This window comes from Dryobates pubescens, unplaced genomic scaffold (assembly GCF_014839835.1).
Source record: "Dryobates pubescens isolate bDryPub1 unplaced genomic scaffold, bDryPub1.pri scaffold_82_arrow_ctg1, whole genome shotgun sequence".
Taxonomy (NCBI): domain Eukaryota; kingdom Metazoa; phylum Chordata; class Aves; order Piciformes; family Picidae; genus Dryobates; species Dryobates pubescens.
Genome location: NW_026530801.1, coordinates 31,613 through 45,922, shown reverse-complemented (window position 1 = coordinate 45,922; position 14,310 = coordinate 31,613). Strand labels below are relative to the sequence as shown.

At 45.9% G+C, this 14,310-nt stretch overlaps 1 protein-coding gene across 1 annotated transcript; it reads right to left on the bottom strand.

Moving 5' to 3' along the window:
* Nucleotides 1–4,165: 4,165 nt before the first annotated feature.
* Nucleotides 4,166–12,685, bottom strand: LOC128899852 (olfactory receptor 14A16-like; the record flags this gene model as incomplete). Its single annotated transcript, XM_054179564.1, has 2 exons — nt 11,788–12,685; nt 4,166–4,182 (listed from the first exon to the last, which is right to left on the bottom strand). Coding segments are annotated over exons 1-2 (915 nt in total), but the record flags the coding sequence as incomplete, so codon positions are not given.
* Between the last annotated feature and the right edge of the window lie 1,625 nt (nt 12,686–14,310).

Sequence of the window (14,310 nt, the reverse complement as noted above, 5' to 3'; positions counted from 1 at the left end):
CAGACAAAACCGTACTTTCTCAAGATGCAATTTTTGCTCAGTTGGTTATTAAGGGCAGGCGTCGTATTGTTGAGATCAGTGGAAATGATCCTGACTCAATCTTTCTACCTGTAGCTCAAGAATATCTTTGTTGGTTGCTGGAAACCTCCACTCCTTTTCAAATTGCAATTTCTGACTACTTGGGTCGCATTAGTGTACATCTACCTGCTAGTAAGTTATTACCCTTTTTGCAGAACCAAGAAATTTCTTGGAAACCTCTAATATCTGCAAGACCTGTAGATGGTGATACGGTATTCACAGATGCGGGCCGAAAATCTCATCGTGCCGCAATTACCTGGAATGTATCAGGCTGTGGTGGTTTGGCATTCACGGCTTATACAAGGCCAGCCAGGAGATTCTCTCCAAACGTTAGAGTTAGCGGCTGTCGTTCAGGTATTTCATGACTGGAAATCACGACCAGTTAACATTGTTTCTGATTCTCTTTATGTGGTAGGGATCGTTACTAGGTTAGAAGGCGGTATGGTGAAATCTTTAAAAAATGAACGTCTGTATCGCCTGCTAGTGCAACTCCTATCACTATTGAACCATCGCGCGCACTCATATTTTATCACGCTTATCCGTAGTCACCAGCAATGCGGTGGCTTAGCCATTGGGAATAATAGAGCAGATATGTTGGTGGCTCTGGCCTGGGCTGGTCCACCCACCAATATTTTTCAACAGGCAGTCTTATCCCATGGATTTTTTCATCAGTCTGCTAAGATGCTAGTATGTCAGTTTGGCATTTCTCATTCTGATGCGCAAGGTATCGTTCAATCTTGCTCGTCTTGCCAACAGGCCACTTGTGGTATGGGCCTCGGAGTGAATCCAAGAGGACTACAAGCCCTCCAATGGACGTCACTCATATTTCAGAATTTGGTCGTCTACGCTTTGTGCATGTGGTCATAGATACTTTTTCCCATGCCATGTGGGCCACAGCGCAGTCTGGGGAAACTGCAAAACATGTTATCAAGCATATGCACGCAGCTATTGCAGCCTTGGGGGTTCCACAAACCCTTAAGAGTGACAATGGCCCTGGCTACACTTCTTGCCGCTTCAATCGCTTTTGTGCAAATTGGGGTATCAAGATAATCACAGGCATCCCACACTCTCCTACTGGACAGGCCATTGTTGAGCGTGTTCATGGGGTGTTGAAATCGCTGTTGCAGAAACAGAAAGGTGGAGAGGAACCTGACAGCCCTCATGAACGCTTAGCAAAAGCAGTATATGTTATGAATTTCCTGTGGCTCACACAAAATCGACAGGAGCCCCCCATAGTAATTCATAGCAATTCCCTTCGTTTAGGCCTCGAACCTTTACCATCAAAGGTTTTAGTTCGATATCGCAATCTGGCGACAGGAACCTGGGAAGGTCCAGTCGAACTCTTAACAATGGGTCGTGGTTATGCTTGTGTACTAACAGATGGTGGCAGCCAGTGGATCCCCAGCAAGTGGATTCGACCATGGAAGGAGGAATTGCCAGAAGCAGCTCATACTTCTGCCACTTGAGTGCAGTTACAGCATCAGTTGGTTCAAACCCATTTTTCCTTTTATGCCTGCGTGGATTGCCACTTGGCTAATTTAGGCCGATGCATTAGGTAACAAAGCAATGACCTTAGGTCTCCCAAAGATTTTCCTTTGGTTTATGGTTTTCTCTTTTTTTATAGTTTTTTTTGGTGTGCCATGGCATTTTAGGAGATCTCCATAGAACATAGAACATAGATGCATATTGTGTTAAATGGTTTTTCATTTTAAGGGGTATTCCTTCGTTAGCCTACCATTTGTCTTATTGTCCCTTTAGATATTGAAGTCTTAAGGATTTTTGGTAGTAGCATAAGTTAAGAGGTTGATATAAGGGATGTTATAGAATGTAAGTTCTTTTTAGATGTACTCTTTGTGCTCATAGTAGTGATAGGATAAGGATTACCAGGTATTATTGAAAACATGATGAAGACAAACAAGAATTATTAACAAAACACATAAGAGTTACTAACAAAGCTAAGAGTTATTAATAGATATGTAAGGATTACTAACACAAGAAATATAGTTAACCATAAGGATAATTAGCACACATGGACAAAGATTGTTTAGATAGGTATGATTAAGTAAAATAATAGGTATGATTAAGTAAAATACAACATAGATAAGGATTGTTAAGGTAGATATGACTAAGTAGAATATAAAATAGAAAAATAAGAAAATAACAGAAAATAGACAAAAAAAATTGAAAAATAAGTAAAGAAAATTAACAAAACAAAGAAAAGTTAACAAAAAAATAGACAAAAATTAACAAAAATATTTATGTGGTAAAGTTGACAACAAAGTATATATTGAAGTTTAAAATAAGCGAATATATATAGTAAGAAGCATAAACAGAAATAATACTAATAACAACAAAATAAAACCTAACAAATTATATAGAACATCCAATGCAGCACACATGATTCAAATAAGCAGTTGCAAGAATTGAAGTAGCAACCACTTTACTCAGCTACCACCATTAAACATGAATAAATAGCAGTAAGATTACAACAAAGTGACAGTACAATAATGATCGGCAAAGAATATGCAACAAACCAGCATGAAAACTTCACACAGCCGACAACACAGCTGTCATGAAAATGACAGGCAGCAAACCCACCTAGCACTAACCTCAATAACCCTAACGATAATCCAAGATGTCAACAGGAAGCATCTAGCTCAGAATTGAGTGTAGTATTTGAGAGATTTGTATTGTTAGGATGAGTGAAAAGGCATCATTGTGGTTAGTCCAGTTTTAAAATAATGAGTACTCAGAATGTCATCTACAACCCACCAATGGAGCTTTTTCACTCTCATTGCTTGCCTGTAAGTAGTTTCCCTTATCTGTGGAGAAGGAGCCTGGCCAGCTTCATCTTCGTGGACTAAGGAGAGTCTTGCTAACCCTAAGTAGCTTGTGATTCTCAACCATCTTGGAAAAGTAAACATGTGACATACCTTTAGAGTGAATTGCAGAGGATCGTGCTGAGGATTAACTTGCTGTATTTGTGAACCATTTGTGCCTTGATTTTTGTATGCAATGTGTTTAGACCTGACTGGGTCTTCATTGCTGATGTTTCTCTCGTTTTCATTATTTACTCTAAGTCTGTTTAAGTGTTTTTGTGCCTTATAGCTGACAGTGCTGTTAATGTTGTTCTCAGTAATGCACGCAATGATTGATCCATCCCGTATGGGACGGGAACAACTCCCGTGACCAGATTGCTCACAAAAACAAAAAAGGGGGATTTGTGGTAATGGTTGCAATAAGCAGCATGAGCAATCTGGCAGTGTAGGCCTGGTGGTAGGCCGTGTCCAGCACGGGTGCAGAAGTAGCTAGCAGCATAGCAGAATAGTGCTGTGCCTGCACCGTGTAACCAAAGCAGGACACCGGTAGCTATAAACACAGAGAGTTATCTCAGAATAACAGGACACACATGTGCATCAACAATCTTGCATGTTATTACTGGTTTAACCAATAATCTATAGCAATAGTGTGTGGTCACTCGTGAGGGGCCAATGAAGCCATGCCAGCAATGCCCTCCGAGTTGATATAAGTTCTAAGGGTTTTCTTACTGCACACTTTCCTCCATGCTTTTCTTGCTAGCCTGTCAGCTCTACTGTCTGCTCTGTACCATGCTTTCACCATAGGCCTAAGCCATGGGCCTGCAATACTGAAGCAATAAAGGACAATACTAGATCACATTGATCAGATTTATTGACTCCATTCTCTGTTGTCGCTAAATCTTCCAACCTGGTCTATTCTATTCTATTCTATTCTAAACCAAACAAATAGCTTACTGTGACCGTTTGAGGCTGTGCCTTTAAGACAAACAGTGCTGGGACACACTGGCTAAATGTTTTCAGTACTAGAACCAAAACATTCTGATATTCTAAACGAATTTCATTGGTGTATGGATAAAATGCAACTTTAGATTGTGGAGCAGTTGGATTTTTTTTTTTTTTCCTCAGTTCAGTTCGGTTTGGGAGTTGGGGGAGTTTGGTGTTTCAGCCTGTTCTCCCTGCCTGCTTCTCTGCGAACTGCTGGAGTTGGCCTTCAGATAAGCAAACACTAATCCTGCATGGGCTTTTGAAGCTTACTAACAACTCTTTTCCTTAGTAACTTGCTTTTCTTTCTCTCTAAACACTTTTTGGGGAAAAAAGGGAGGTAGAGGGGGGAGAGAGGGGGTTACAGGGAGGGGATCCCTCCCTCGGGGAGGGATTTTTGTTGTGTTATTTCTCTTTGCTGTATATTTCTGTGTATATATTGTAAATACCTGTATATATTGTGTTATATATAACCTGCTTTCCATATATGCTTGTAAATATATAGCTTTGCTCTTCGACTGGGTTAGCTGTGGTTTCTTACTCTGTGGAGGAGGCAGAGCTAAGCCCTCTCTCAACCTACCACACTTACATACAATGTAGCTGCTGACCTGGTCAATCAGTGCAGAAACAAACCATTTATACAGCATCACACTTAAGACAGAATATCACAGTATCACAGTATCACAGTATAACCAAGGCTGGAAGAGACCCCAAGGATCATCAAGTCCAACCTGTTCCAACAGACCTCACAACTAGACCATGGCACCAAGTGCCACGTCCAATCTCCCCTTGAACACCTCCAGGGACAGCGACTCCACCACCTCCCTGGGCAGCCCATTCCAATGACGAATGACTCGCTCAGTGAAGAACTTCCTCCTCACCTCGAGTCTAAACCTCCCCTGGCACAGCTTGAGACTGTGTCCCCTTGTTCTGGTGCTGGTTGCCTGGGTCACAAACCCCAGAATAGTTTCATTTTTGCTTCCTTAATCTGAGTACTAAATTACTCAACCAATGGAGCAATGCTCCTCGTTGGGTGCCACTTAAAGAATGTGATGGGTTGAAGTTACCTCCCAACTAACTTGAGAGAATTATCCTCCCAAATAAAACTGCCATACTAGCTCAGTGAAAGCAAGTGAAGCTATATTCATAAGCAAAACTTCAATCTAGAAATATGAAATGCAACAAATATGTACAAAATAGACAATATTTCCATGCATTTACAATTTATAAACAACACAAGAACTTCCCCAGACAAAACCAGGGGTTTACCTACAGCTTCCTCCTCTCTGCTCCCTTCCCCCTACCCTGTACAGGGGGAAAGAGTAAAAGGAAAAGCCAAGAGGAGCTTCTTAGTACTTAGCCACAAGAAGAACGCAGCCAAGGTCAGCAACAGCCAAGCAAAAGCACCAGCAAGGATCTGTAAGAGCAGAGAACAGAGAAAAAGAGAGAGAGTTAGTTTACACTAATAACTTTTAGTTATCAGAGCACTGGGATTATTTAGACCTCATCATTATTTTTCTTTTGCATCCCATGGTAATTTATTTCCATTATACCACTTTCACTCAAGATCTGTGGAAAATATCCTAGGCATCAGACTTAAACTGCCACAGTGAGGCATAGCTGAGCCTTGGCAAGTCCGTGCTCATGTTTCTGGAACAGATTCTCCTCTTTCAGGTGCACAGAAAAGCCACCCAAAAGGACTCCCAGGTAGTGGCTCTCATCACTCACCTAGCTGAGCTGGCATAGCCTGGGCTTTCCTGGGCTGCACTTTGGCCTCTCCCAAAGATGGGAGACATTAATTTGTCCTCTCTCACCAGACACCTCTGCCAATGCCAAGAGCTTTCCAAAAGGATGTTCCAAAGAGATATTGATCTGCCCCTGGCACTTCCCTGCCACTCTTCTACCTCTTAGACCACCTGCTTAATTAAGCTTTCATGTACTGTCCTCTCCAGGACACAGTGACCATCTCTGGAGTCACCTTTCCAGGTGCAGACTGGACAAGAAAGGCCCTTTCCATTCTTCTCCAATTTGTTTCTGCACTTATTCTTTGTTCATTCAGCTTCCTCTCTCCTATGCTGCTTTGACCTGTAGGGAGGCAAAGCTGCAGTTGTCCCCTGGGCTACCTCTGTGTTTGTTTTTGCTCTCTGTCTCTTGTATCTACTTGCCTAAAACTTTGCTTCTCAGGTCATGCCTTGGAGAGAGGCAGCCTCCTGGGAGACAGCTTGTGCTGAGCAGCTGGTTCCAGAGGGGTTTGATTACCAATGCAACTTTATCAGACTTTACTTTTATTTCCTTCTAAACAGGAACAATTCTCCTGTGGCTGTGTGCAGACAGAGGTCTATGGAGAGCAGGAGGAATTTGGTGCCATGGAGCTGTGACCTGCAGATGCAGAGAGCAGTGGAGAAATGATGCAAGCCCCAGGTGGCCAGTGACTGGTATGGGGAAGTTGTGGAGTGGGTGAGGAACAAAGTTGTTCATACAGTGTCAGCTCTTGAGGAAGAGTTTTTTCCCCTAGTCCAGGCCTCCTCAGGAGACTCTGTGGATCAAGGTCATGTGGAGAGTGCTGCTGTCAGCTCCCTTATCTCAAATGCAGCTAATTAAAAACATCCTTTAAAAACTACTCAGGGTTTTATGAGGCCCAGTGGGAAATCTTCCTCATTAACTGCACTGTGAAACAGCTTCAATGAACTGTGAAAAAGCTCCAATGAGCTGGACAAGTCTTCAGTACCTGAAGGAAATCCCAGGCAGAGCCACAGCTCCTGAGGGACTTCTGTGTTCTAATGAGCCCCATGGAGTATTTGGGGCTGACCCCAGGTATCAGGGACTGAGAGAAGGTTGAAGAAACTGCTCCAGAAGTCAGCAGCAAATGCCAAAGTAGCTTGAAGCACTGATTGGCCCCACTGAGGTTTGTTACTGACAAAGCCTCCCCAGGGGCTCCTTAGAGCAGGTAATTGGAGGCTGTGATTTCTAGAGCAAAACAAAGGTAAAATGCAGGAGTCTGTGATGCTGAAAAACCCTGGGCTTTGTTTATGGAGCAGGAAGGCCAAGCCCTGAGCACAGTCCCTGGGGACAGTAGAGCCTGAAAGCCTCAAAAGAAAGGATCTGCTCCCAGGCCTGGGTGGCACAGACAAGTGCCAGAGCCCAGGGACCAAGACCTAGGTCCTGTTGGGCTTTGAGCCTTGCCAGAGCCCTTGGCCATGCTTTACCAGCAGACTTGGTAGGCTTAGGTAATGGCTGCCCTGGATGACCTTGAAGGTCTTTCCCAACCACAACAGTTCTGTGATTCTATGTTTCTGTGTAGGAGAAGGATTGTTTTCAGATAGCTTTAGAAGACTATAGGGAAGGTTTGCCTTTGCTTGAAGATAAAGATTATATATATATATATATACATATATATATATTAAAACAAAGAGAGAGAAAAAGAGGGATGCATATTTTGCATATTTTATAACTAAAGCTTTAGTGATACCAGCAAGAAATAGCTAACCCAAGGCAATACCTGGAAACATCCATTTTGCAATGCAGTACTGCAATCATCTCAGCAAACAACAGCACAAGAGGACAGGACAAAGAGCATTTCCCATGGAGCTGAAGATCAGCAGAGCTACCTAACACCGATGACAATGACTGCTATGATAACCTGAGATCAAAAGCATCAATCAGAAGAATGTACCAAACCTCATCTGAATTAGGACTGAGTACCATGATGGCTTCATTGTTGTAGGATTAGGGAATATGTTCACATGGATTTACATGGTAACTCACCAGTTTGGCAAAAGTTTAAATAGTTATAGAGAAAGTCAAAATTAACTATAGCACAAAAGACTTTTTAATTTTAGGTTATATAAAACAAAAAAATATTGGGGAATTCAGGCATTATGTCACAAGAAAGAATGGTGTGGTGGTTTGAAAGGAAAGGCTCTGCTTTCCCTCCCCCACTGAGAAAGAGACCACGGCTAAACCCAGTCGGAGAAATGAGAGTATATTTTACAAGGAAACAGATTCTGTATAACACAACAAATACAGGTATTTTACAATATATACAGGAATATACAGCAAATGAACTCAACCAGAAACCAGACCCCCCACAGAGGGGGCTTCCCCCTGTGCCCCCTTCACCCCCCTACCTCCCTTCTCCCCCAAAAGAGGTAGAAAAGAGATTTGGATGGTTAACAGGGCAGGAAAGGAAGAAAGGCCTGGCACAGGGAGTTAGTATCTTATCTTAGTTGGCCAGAATCCCAGAAGCAGATCCAGCCGAGAGGGACAGCGAAGGAAGGAAGACTGAGAGAAAGTCCCAGCTACCCTGGGTCTAACAATCTCACCTCCCACAATTCTACCAATGAAATTCGTTTAGAATACCAAAACATTTTATAAACATTTAGCCAGTGTGCCCCTTTCTTAAAGGCACAGTGTCAAATGGCCACAAATGGTTAAAGCATGTGATGTTCTCAGATTTTCATGTCATATATGGTTTCAAATGTGATTTAACAAAATTTATGGAGGATATAAGAGTTCTGGAAGTTTTAGCTAGGAGAAACTTGAAAGAAGAACAAACAACATTAGGCCAAAGTTAGTATCAATAGGACTCAGTGCCTTTCCTTAGCAAAAACAAAGCGTCAAGTGATCAGTATTACCAGGATGAGTAAAAATGCCTTATTGTGTTATGTTCAATTTTACATTGGGCAGAACCATGACTATTCAGGATGTCATCCCTGACCCAGCCAAGGAGCCTTTTCACTCTTGCTGTTTACCTGCAAGTATTTTCCTTATCTGTGGAGGTGGAGCCTGGGCAGCTCTACCCTTATGGATCAAGGAGAATCTTGCTGACATTAAGCACCACCACCACAAAGTACAGAAGCCAGGCTGAGCCTGCACTGAGTGACATCAGAACTGCTCTGCAGAAGAGTTTATTGCTTCTGAAAGCATCCAGGGATCAGTTGGCTGAGGTCAGCCTTGAGCTCCTGGTTCCTCAGGCTGTAGATGAGAGGGTTCACTGCTGGAGGCACCACTGAGTACACAACTGACACCAACAGGTTCCAGGATGGGGAGGAGGTGGAGGGAGGCTTCAATCACTTCTATGATTTTTGACCATCTTAGAAGAAAAAAAACAAAGATGTAGCATACCCTTGAAGCAGATTGTAGAAGGCAGTGCTGAAGATTGGGGTTGCTGTGTTTGTAGCTCTTTGTATCTTGATTCCTGTGTACAATGTGTTCAGGCTTGATCAAGTCTTCTTTGTTAATAAGAAAAGGGAAATGTGAGAATTGAAACTGGTAAGATCTGAGTTCTCCTTTGAGAGATCAGGCAGGTAACAAAGAAATAATTTCAAAACTATGGAATGAAACTTTCTGTCTGAAAGAAGCAACTGTTCTGTTTGTGTTCTGACCTTGTAAGATCAGTGGAAAGGAATGTGAGCTTGTTACTGAAATGCAGCTGGAAGTTTTGTTACCTTTAACCATATACTGTGCCAGTTCTGTTAGATTGAGCTAATTCATACAGCCTGAGCATTGTGTCTTGTATGGCTTACATCAGTCTGTTAGACTCACTGCCTTCCACAACTTCTGCTTGTGCTATAGAGTTAGTTTTAACTTGCTTGCCTCTATGTATGCAAAGAATGTTAGAAAGGTCAATCAGAAGTGTTCTTCTATGGAAAAACAGAAAGGGGGAGATGTGGGAGGAGGTTGTTTTGGATAGCTTTGGAAGGCTATAGGGAAGATTTGCCTTTGCTGGAATTAGACAAAGCTATGTTTTGTCTTTGACTCTGAGGGTAATGTAAACACCTTGTAACCAAAGGAGAGAAATTGGGCAGAATTTGGTTGGATGTGTTAAAGTATTGTTTTGTTATTTTCACCTATTGTCTGCCTTAATGACATGCATGCCAGTAGAGAATGATCAGTTGGGGTGAGACACCTGTGCCTGCTGAGAGACCAGAGAACCTTGCTGTGTAATGTAATAAACATCTTTGCCTGCTTACATCTGGTGCAGAAAGCTTTGCTCGAGGTGATTAAAACATCTGTACTACAACACTCTGCTGGTTCTGTGCACGTTTCAGGGCACAGCCCAGGAAGGGTGATGTGAGCATACAGCAACATTTGCAATGAGCCTGTGCAGGACACCTGAGAGGAATCTCCCTGGGGCAGGGAGGTTTGTGCTGCAGTCACACACAGAAATGTCAGAGCTCTGTCAGGTGTCCACACCTGAGCTGGCCTCATGAACTGCTTCTGTCTTGCCCCATCCCTCACTCAGGCTCTGCACTGCAGCAGGCAGAGTGTCCCTGGCCTCCTGCTGCCCCTGCCAGAGACCAGGAGGTTCCTCACACCTCCAGTGCCTTGGTACCCCCCAGAAACAGCTGATGGTGTTTGTGCTCACTCAGGTTCCTCTCACCCCACACACCATGGCCATGCTTGCATCTCATCTGTGCAATGCCAGCAGCCACTGCTGACCTCCTGAGCCTGTGACCTGCAAGTGGGGGACAAAGAAACTTTCCAAGTTGTGGTGAGAGACCAGTGGTGGAAATGGTGGTGGTGAGTGGCTAGAGCAGGATGATCACCCTGGGACAGCTTCCCCAGGCTGTGCAGTGAACAGAGACACAGATCAGAGCCTGCTCTGCTGCTCCTTCAGGCCTCTTGCAGGAGGCCTGTCTGTGTCAGGACACTGCTGTGTGCCCCAGCCCTGCACACTCACACTTGAGCTGTTCCCTGCTGTTTGCATCCCTGGGACACTTTCTTGGGCCTGCTCTTGAGAAAAACTTTGGATGAAGCCCTAAGCCTTCAGACTCTGCCCTGAGCAGATCATCTGTCTTTGTGGAACTGCTCTTGGGGGCCAGTTCTTAGTAGTTCCAATGGCCTGTACCTGCCTGTGGTCACAGGACTGCCAAACAGGAGAACCCTGACCAAACAGCCTGTTGCAGTTTGAGCTGGGTGCCCCCCTGGTGTGTTCACTTCCTGTGTCCAGAAGTCCAGCCCAGAGGGATGGACACAGGAAATTGTGTGTATTTCCTACCATAATTCTTTGCACCACTATAAGATCCAGTGCGGGGTCTAGCACCTTCTCTTTTCTTCCCCCTCCTTCAGCCGGTAACTGGGGGAGATGTCTGCTGGCTTTGGGCCTGGCTAGGCCCAAGGTCACAGGGGGATGGGTAGTCTCAGGTCTGGCCAGCTGAGACTAGCCCAGCAGAGGGAGGGGGAAGAAGGAGCCCTGAGGGTCTCGGGTGTACCCTCAGGTGGGAATGGGATGGCTCTGGGTTTGCTTTGGGATCTTTCTTTGTCACTGCGCTTTGGGTTCTCTGTAACATTCACTGCTTTCTATTTAAACTTTCATCACTTTTGCAATCCGTTTGTCTGAGTGTTTTATTCCTGCCCGTGGTGGGGAGAGAGGGGGCTGCCTCAACCCAGCACATTCTTGGTAGCAGAGGATGGTTGTTGTGGGGAGGGGGTCTGCCTCTGAACCCACCACAGTGTTTTATTCCTGCCCATGGTGGGGAGAGGGGGCTGCCTCAACCCAGCACACAGCGGCAGCACTCAGGCCTTGTACTGACACAGGTGAGGCTGGAAGTTGAAAGAGAACAGCCCTGGAAATTCAGGTGCTGGTGCTCCCTGGCAGTGCTTGGACTCCTTCCTCCCCCCAATCTACGCAGGACCTGAAGCTCCAGAGAAGTCCTCGGGGAAGGATCTCAGGAAGGAAAAAGTTAATGAAAGTTTCTTTATTTTTTTTAACCAAAGAACAGAGGTCCTGCTGCACAAACTCTTGGTCAGCAAAGGAGAGAATGTGTTAGAAAAGGGATGACAGTTTGATAGAGTAAAACACCACCACCACGAAGTACAGAAGCGAGGTTGGGCCTGCACTGAGTGACATCAGAACTGCTCTGCAGAAGAGTTTATTGCTTCTGAAAGCATCCAGGGATCAGTTGGCTGAGGGCAGCCTTGAGCTCCTGGTTCCTCAGGCTGTAGATGAGAGGGTTCACTGCTGGAGGCACCACTGAGTACAGAACTGACACCACCAGGTCCAGGGATGAGGAGGAGATGGAGGAGGGCTTCAGGTAGGCAAAGAAGGCAGTGGTGAGAAACAGGGAGACCACAGCCAGGTGAGGGACGCAGGTGGCAAAGGCTTTGTGGCGTCCCTGCTGAGAGGGGATCCTCAGCACTGCCCTGAAGATCTGCACATAGGACACCACAATCAACACAAAACAGACAAAGAATAAACAGGCAGTGACCACAATAAGCCAAAGATCCCTGAGGTAGGAGGTGGAGCAGGAGAGCTTGAGGAGCTGGGGGATTTCACAGAAGAACTGGTTCACAGCATTGCCCTGGCAGAGGGGCAGGGAAAATGTATTGGCTGTGTGCAGCAGAGCAAAGAGAACCCCAAAGGCCCAGGCAGCTGCTACCAGGTGGAGACAAACTCTGCTGCCCAGGAGGGTCTCATAGTGCAGGGGTCTGCAGATGGCAACGTAGCGATCGTAGGACATGGTGGTGAGGAGAAAATACTCTGCAGCAATTAGGAATACTAAAAAGAAGACCTGAGCAACACATCCTGCATAGGAGATGATTCTGGTATCCCTCAGTGAATTGTCCATGGATTTGGGGACTATGGTGGAGATGATACCCAGGTCAAGGAGGGCAAGGTTGAAGAGGAAGAAGTACATGGGGGTGTGGAGGTGGTGGTCCCAGGCTATGGTGCTGATGATGAGGCCATTGCTCAGCAGGGCAACCAGGTAGATGGCCAGGAAGAGGCAGAAGTGCAGCAGTTGCAGCTGCCTTGTGCCTGGGAATGGCAGGAGGAGGAAGTGGGTGATGGAGCTGCTGTTGGCCATCTGCTGCCTCTGGCCATGGAGACCTGTCCAAGGAGGGAAAGGTAGTGACAAGTTAGGGCACACTTCTATCAGCCTCACTGTATCCCTCCTCCCTGAGCTGCATGAGGAATGGATCAGCTCAGACCCATCACTACCAACCCATGGCAGAGTTCATCACAGTTTCAAATGCAGCAGGGACCCAGAATTGCCATGAAGATTCCTCTGGTGTCAGAACAGAAAGTGACCAACAGCCCAATCCCAGAGACTTGGAGTCCCATGGAGAGGTGGAGAAACAGGGAGCAGGCCTGCAGTGCTACAGAGACAGTGAGGGGAAGAGAGAAAGGCAGAGGGGCTGGGGGTGAAGCCTTCTCCTTACCCAGCTCTGCTCACTGCTGCTCACAGGATGGAACTGAAGGGCTTTGGTCCTTCTTCTGTGTGCACACTCCAGGAGCCTTCAGCTAAGCATCAGATGCCAAGATGGAGATGCCTGCAGGAGCTACAGCTGCAGTGTCCTGCACCCACAGCCTCACTGTGTCAGTGACTGCAGTGACTTTTCCTCCAATGAGCTCTCAGTCACCCTCCCAGTCCTGAACACCTTGAAGCTCTCTTTGCCTTCCTCATCTCCCTGAGATCCTCTGGCAGTGTCCTCAGCCCTGCTGTGCTGTGCAGAGGAGCTGCTCCTGGCCAGAGCTGTCTCCTGCAGCGCTGCCTGCTTGCCAGTAGCAACCTCCAGACCAGGAGCCTGGCCCAGCTCACCAGCACAGGACCAGCCCAAGGCATTTAAAGGAGCCCTCTGGTGGCTTTGCTGCTGAGTCTATGAACCTCAGAGACTGAGAAGCTGATGAAACCTCTCCAGAAGTCAAAGTCAGATTCAAACTCTGAAGTTTCTTCTACTCTTAATGGGTCCCAGTGAAGCATACTGGGAAAGGGTCCCCAGGGCCTGGTTAGAGCAGAAGGAGACAGTGGATGCAAGTGAAGCATCACTGGAGGCACTGAAGCATCTCCAGGCTCTGGTGAGAGCAGAGAACTGAGGCAGTGCTGCCAGGTCAGGACAAGCATCTGAAGGTGGCTCTGCTGCTGAGGAAACCTGGAGGGGATTCATTGATCCAAAGGGCCAAGCCCTGACCCCCAGCCCCTGGCAAGGCAGATCCTGTCCCTCACCTGTGGCTCTAGGCTCTGCTGGGGACAGTGGGGAGTGAGGATGAGCAGTAAGCAGGGTAGGACCTTGTCAGGATTGCTGTGGTTTGCTTGCAAAAAGACAACTCCTGCTGAAAAGGAATGAAACGCACCTTTAAAAATACTTTTAATCAGATACTTTGTTCACTAAAAACCTCTCCAATTAGCTGTAGAAACCTTGGCAATAATTAGAGGTTCAACAGTATTTAATGAGCCCCATGGAGTATTTGGGGCTGATTACATCATCCTTAGGTACTGCCAGGAGACTCTGCCAAGGTGCTGCCAAGAAGCCTCTCAACAAGTCCAAGGCAGAAGCAAACTCCAAAGTACCTTGAAGCACTGATTGGCCTCACTGAGGCTTGTTGCCAAAGGCTCCCCAGGGACTCCTTAGAGCAGCTTGGTAGAGGCCAGGATTGCAGGGAGACAAAGGCAAAGTGCAGGGCAGAAAAAACTTGCCTTTGGTCTAGGAA